The sequence below is a fragment of the Daphnia carinata genome, chromosome 10, assembly GCF_022539665.2.
Source record: "Daphnia carinata strain CSIRO-1 chromosome 10, CSIRO_AGI_Dcar_HiC_V3, whole genome shotgun sequence".
Taxonomy (NCBI): domain Eukaryota; kingdom Metazoa; phylum Arthropoda; class Branchiopoda; order Diplostraca; family Daphniidae; genus Daphnia; species Daphnia carinata.
In genome coordinates, this window is record NC_081340.1 from 1,025,065 (window position 1) to 1,030,704 (window position 5,640).

Here is a 5,640-nt window from a genome sequence, read left to right on the forward strand (position 1 = left end):
AAGGGTTGATCCATGCTGTATTAAAATCAAATAACGTAGAGTTACATAATTGACAATGAAACAGACGTAGATAAAACCGTATAAATACAATAAGTGTATGCCACCTCCATGACTAGTACTCGCATAAGCGTCAGCGCTTGTGTCATCAGATTAATTAAAAACTCGATTTGATTCTAGTTCTCTTTTACAAACAATTCAATTACAACGACCAAGTCGCTTATGGAAACACTTGAACAAACGTAAGCCGCCATGACAACCATTTCTTCAGTTACATCGTTCCTAGCACTGGGTTATTTTCTTTCTTGAGAGCCAAGTGGATAATAATAAATCTAAATTATAGTTGAAAATCCGTCTTGCTTTCTTTCAAATTGCAAACAATTATTGGAAATAATATTGTGGATATTAGGATAGAATGATAGAAGAACAATTTTAAACGGCCATAAAATATTCAAGGTGGGCAACATAGCATGTGGTACAGTTCCACGTCGATTCCCAGTGACATAGGAAGACTTTTTTTTTTTTTTTTTTTTTTTTTTTTTTTACTTGACTGGTAAACTTTTAGTTTAGCTACGTTACAAAGATATGCGCCGTGCGCACCGCGAAGAAGAAAAGTATGACGAAAGCTTGTAATATCCATTTTGTCGGTTTTGGGTCTTAATTTTCTTACAGGCTGTTAGCGCAGGAAAAACAAATGGATTTTAAAATTATCTTTAACCCTTTATGTACCTATGTTAGCTAACTGCAGTGTAAAACAGTTGACGAGTCAGGTAAAATTACGCTTTCCCATTTAGACCTAAGAAAAATTAAGGAATAATTCACAACTTACAAAAGTTTGCAATAACCTACTAATAGAGGAAAGTTGATTTGCAACATTAATGTAAAATTGATTACAACTTCAGTTGCAGCAACAGATACTCTGACTTTCCCAATGAGAACTCTTAAAATCCCGGAAACAGGGCAAAAACTGAATTTTTGTCCACCAACGGAATGATGTAAACGATGTATAGCATGGCGGCTTATGAACGTTTCTCGAATTTTCGAAAATTCTTGGTTGCTTCTTTGGTACAATATTTACGAAAAATCATGAAAAGCGTTTTAGCAAGACAGAATACAATTAAGCAGATTCACATACTCCCTTGTCTTAATTTGATTTGTGGTTACTGATGAAAAGCGACCGAATGGTCAGCATTTACACTAGAGATGCTATAACCTGTAACACTGTCAGGGCTCCGGAGAGACACTGCATATAACGGATGAATCGGAGTAGAACTCGTATCTAATTGAGTGCTATCATAGAAGCCATTAGCCTGCGAAACCAAAAACAAAAACCACAACCTAATTTTAAAAAAATTGAAAGTTAAGCACAGGGTACAATGTTTATACTTGATAAATGTAGTCCGAATCCGCTTTCAGTGATGAAAATGAATGTTGGTGAGGTAGCGAAACACTTTCCTCCTCTCCGGAGTCGTCTATTTGGGATTTGTATGAAAACAGAAGAACAGGTTGGGCGACACTGTGACAAAGAAATACTATTAAACTGATTGCAGCTTATGAATGCACAAAAAGTAATTTAAGCTACCTGAAAAAATCTGCCAAGAACGTGTAGTAGACGAAGGGTGTCAAAAAAGTGTAGTAGAGCAGTGTGGTAACATCCACGATACATAGACCACATTCCGTCACGCGATATAGGAGCAGTCCGCTGCCGACACATTGAATTCCATTAAGTACAGAGAGAATGCCAACATAATAATAAAAATTTTTCTTAGTTGGCAGCGCAAGTCGTTCTCTTAATCTTGACCACGGTAACAAAGTTATGATCGCATACACCTTAAGAGAAATAAACAAACTTTTTAGAATTAAACTGTTTGAAATTGTTTCATTGCCACTTACTGAGGCAAAAACTATAGAGGAGACAAACCAGAACATCATGCCACCATGGCCAAACAAATCATAGTCCTTGGTATGAACATGGAATGATTCATCAGGAGAGACAAATTCTAGAGCTCCTTGACTGACTGAGAAAGCTAGAGAAATGCATGAAGTTGCCAGAAGAACTCTTCTAATGCTTGTTTTACTTTCAAGATGCCCTACAGAGAACTGCTTTTAAATTTTCTCATTTACTTATTTCTAAGTGTGCATTTATAACTTACCAAACGCAAGACCAAATATGACTACACTCATTTCAGTTGAAAGGAGAAAAAAACGCACTATTATCCACAACACTTTATCTGCATAATCTCCAGCTGCTAAGGAGGCATTTACTGTCATTGAGACTACACATCGAATTAGACTAATTATAACATTTAACACCACCTAGATAAACAATAAATTGGAAGAATGAATAATACGGATTTCAAAAATAGTGTTTACCAAACCAAAAAATGTGGCAAATATGGGGCTTGACGTAGCTCTTAATTTCAGTCTAGCTCTGTTGAACCGGATAAGCATAAACAGGAAAAAGATAAAGTTGGGGCCGAAAATTGCCAAATCCCATATTCTGACACTGTAGAATGTAAGAACAATAAACATTTCAAGAAATGTTCTTTGAAAATTAAGGTTCCCACAAGAAATTTTTTTTTACCGTGATAACCCCACTTCATAGTAAAGAACCCATTTGCAAAAAAATTCTTCTTCACTAGGTACAGCTTCAACTGTTGTGTTTTTCTGTGATTCTAACAGATTGCCTGTGTGCATCGTAATGACTGAAGGCATCAGGCGAATCAAACATAACGTCACAGGAGATAATAATTGCATGTAAAACAAGTTCAGAGGGAGGAGACTATTCGCTAAATTGCTATATTAGTTATTGGTAGTGTTGCCGCGTCGTTTCTTTTTTCTTCCGTTTTTTTATATTCATCTCCTACTCAACTTTATAAATATTCGTACGTTTTTTTTTTTCAGAATAAAACGATTGGTTTCTTTTCCAAAATACCATCGATTTGTTAACGATCGTTAATGACCGTTAACGAATTTTGTTCCGTTTTTATTGTTTTGACATTTAAAAATTTTCAATCTAAATTTCTCCATTTTGTTTGTCTTAACTATCTCTTTTGCAACAACAAAAAAAGTTTGGTATTTGACCAAAAATTTTGCAATTAAACGAAACAATATCGGATTATTTTGATTTTCCGGAAACATTTTTTAATTGCCTAAACAGATGCAGAGAATCCAGAGATGCCGTTCGACCATAGAAAATTGATCGATGATCTCGATCACGTAAACAAATTTATCGATCGATAGTTCATTCGTTCATAAATTAAGCTGAGCAATGGATCATTTTAACCGGTCAAAAAAATAATTACTATTGCTTACAGATTTACGTCTATGCGATTGGTCTCATTATTACTGAAAGGCGTAGTAGCTTCAGCTAATATTGTTCACGAATCTTTAATACTCTTTTATTCTCTTAAAATAAAAAACGAGTGTAGAAATGTTTAACAACCGTTGGAGTATGACAGGAACGCCGTCATACAGCAACGGACTGGAACAACGTTAGGCTTCCGAGAGCTGACGAGACCTATTGTACTCTACGCCGTGTGGCCGTTGACTTCGTATCATGAAAGTGATTATAATATAACCCTTAAAGCGATTGATTTAATTATATCTGGTTGTTAAATTTACTACAGTGGTGGATTACGTAATTTGAAACCCATTTCTTGGATAAATGGGAAGTGGGAAATTTTCACAATCGTCTGCAACCCTCAAGTAGCCTGTATCAGTTTGCGTTTTTCACGTCTATTATCTTGAAGCATTCTCCCTCTCGGGTGAATGGCTTTATGAATTAAGACAACTATTAAATAAAAGAACTCAGACACGTTTACCCACAATGTCTAATATGTTTTTCAAGTTTAGGCCATAAAAATGATTTTAAAAATGAATACGCGAAAATGAAATACAAACCGGAAACTAACGAAGAAAATAAAGAGAACAAATCAAATCTGGCCTAACCCGCGTCACCTTGAGACGGATACATGAGAAGGCGCCAATCGGGACGAATAGGGAAACAAACAAAAGGTTTTCTGCTAAGCGGAAATGTGGACGACCAATACGATTTCAGTTATAACACGTAAGAAACGTTTACCCGTCACAGCAGTCCAGTTATCCCATAGGCTAGGGTCTGACTTGATACGGAGCCACAAATTCATTGACGGTGGCTTCCACCAGGTCCAATCGAGAGTCTGCAAACATATTTCGAACCATTCTCGTGCGAAATAACATGAAAAAAAATATATGTTATCTGGACGAGGTAACGTTAATTTTGACATTACAAAATGTCACTCCGAAAGACCATTTCTAGTTTAAGGTAGACGTTGTATGTTAAGTGTCGTCAAGAATCAAATTAGAGCTGACAACCGAAACCATAAGAAAACCGATAAGAAAAATAAAATAAAATGCAAGGTCAGACGCAATAACGGAAATTGTATTAGCCGACTTACTCTCATCATGCCGCCTGAAAAACGACGTTTACCCGTCACAACGGTTCGTTTAGCTAAAACGCCGCTTTGGGTGAACACGCTTAAGTAAGTCTTACAAAATTGAAAAGATGTATGTGATCGAAAAAAAAAAAAAATTTAACGTATTTCGCAAGTTGCAATTTGTTTAAAAACGCGGCTAAGTATGTGGGTATTAAGTGCATACACGTGAAATGATGAATTCGGGGTACGGCTTGATATGGGAGCCCCTCCAGTTTGACACTAGTCATCTTTAAAAACATTGGAACAAGTTTGGTTTAAAACCGTTAGTCGTATGGTTCACCGCATTTGACAAGTAGATCGAATAATTTCGGATTACTGACAATATCTTGTTCGGAAGCTAGTAGCAGTAGCTGTAAGATGTATCTGATGAAGTCATATATGCCGCGCAACTTTTCCAATCGGACCTTAAGCCTATGAATACAGAATAAAAGTCAAACAAATGTAGAAATATGCCTTTAGCACTAGTGCACAATACATATTTTTATATACTTAGCAATTTCCTCAGCCCTGGATCCAGGACGAACTTCTTTATTGTCTTCTTCTGGAATAACATATGGCTTAAGTTGATTGATATTTTCTTGAGCTTGCTTTATCTCTTGGTCTAGTCTTTCATTCTTGTGGGATTCTGCCAAGTTACTCAAACAGAGGTTTATGTATTCAGCTGATAAACATGCTATTTCTACATCAGTATGGTCATCAGCTCTATCAAGAAAAATAAGTAAAATTTTTAATAAAAAAACAAATGCAAGAATAGGAGACTCACGGATCATGAACTTCAGCTGACTGCAGTATCAGACTAAACTGGGCGGTTTCAATAGCCTTTTGACAAATCATGTACAACTGCATGTTTTCTTCACTTTTTATTATAGCCAGTTGAGTTTTCTCCACCAGTTCTTCAGGATTCTTGACATTTTCATTCAATTTTAAATTAGCAAGCTTTCGTTTTCGCACCTCGCCTTCTAGTACTAGCCGTCGTTGCCACTCAAGTTTCTGAACAAGTTCCTCAAATTTTTTTCGATCATAGTTCTCTTCTATGGAATCTAAGTCTTTCTGAGTCGCCAAACGAAGGGCTTTCCGAATTTTATCAATTGATTTATTCATGTGGTTCAGTACAAAAAACTTTAGTGGCCCAATAATTATCGGCTTGGCTTCCGTGCCTGCTCAG

The 5,640-nt window shown here is 36.2% G+C and overlaps 2 protein-coding genes across 3 annotated transcripts; both read right to left on the minus strand.

Moving 5' to 3' along the window:
- LOC130699918 (transmembrane protein adipocyte-associated 1 homolog) lies at nucleotides 1–2,772 on the minus strand. Of its 2 annotated transcripts, none has more exons than XM_057521974.2 (7): nucleotides 2,582–2,768; nucleotides 2,371–2,503; nucleotides 2,151–2,313; nucleotides 1,891–2,087; nucleotides 1,580–1,827; nucleotides 1,384–1,513; nucleotides 1–1,307 (listed from the first exon to the last, which is right to left on the minus strand). In XM_057521974.2, the coding sequence occupies exons 1-7, from the start codon at nucleotides 2,752–2,754 to the stop codon at nucleotides 1,158–1,160; spliced, it is 1,194 nt and encodes a 397-aa protein (XP_057377957.1). In that variant the 5' UTR covers nucleotides 2,755–2,768; the 3' UTR covers nucleotides 1–1,157. The 2 variants fall into 2 exon arrangements, with proteins under 2 accessions (XP_057377957.1, XP_057377958.1); XM_057521975.2 differs by having other exon boundaries at nucleotides 1,158–1,307; nucleotides 1,384–1,469; nucleotides 2,582–2,772.
- A 1,673-nt stretch (nucleotides 2,773–4,445) lies between these two features.
- Nucleotides 4,446–5,640, minus strand: LOC130699921 (uncharacterized). The gene is made up of 3 exons (XM_057521978.2): nucleotides 5,239–5,640; nucleotides 4,965–5,177; nucleotides 4,446–4,886 (listed from the first exon to the last, which is right to left on the minus strand). The coding sequence occupies exons 1-3, from the start codon at nucleotides 5,574–5,576 to the stop codon at nucleotides 4,739–4,741; spliced, it is 699 nt and encodes a 232-aa protein (XP_057377961.1). The 5' UTR covers nucleotides 5,577–5,640; the 3' UTR covers nucleotides 4,446–4,738.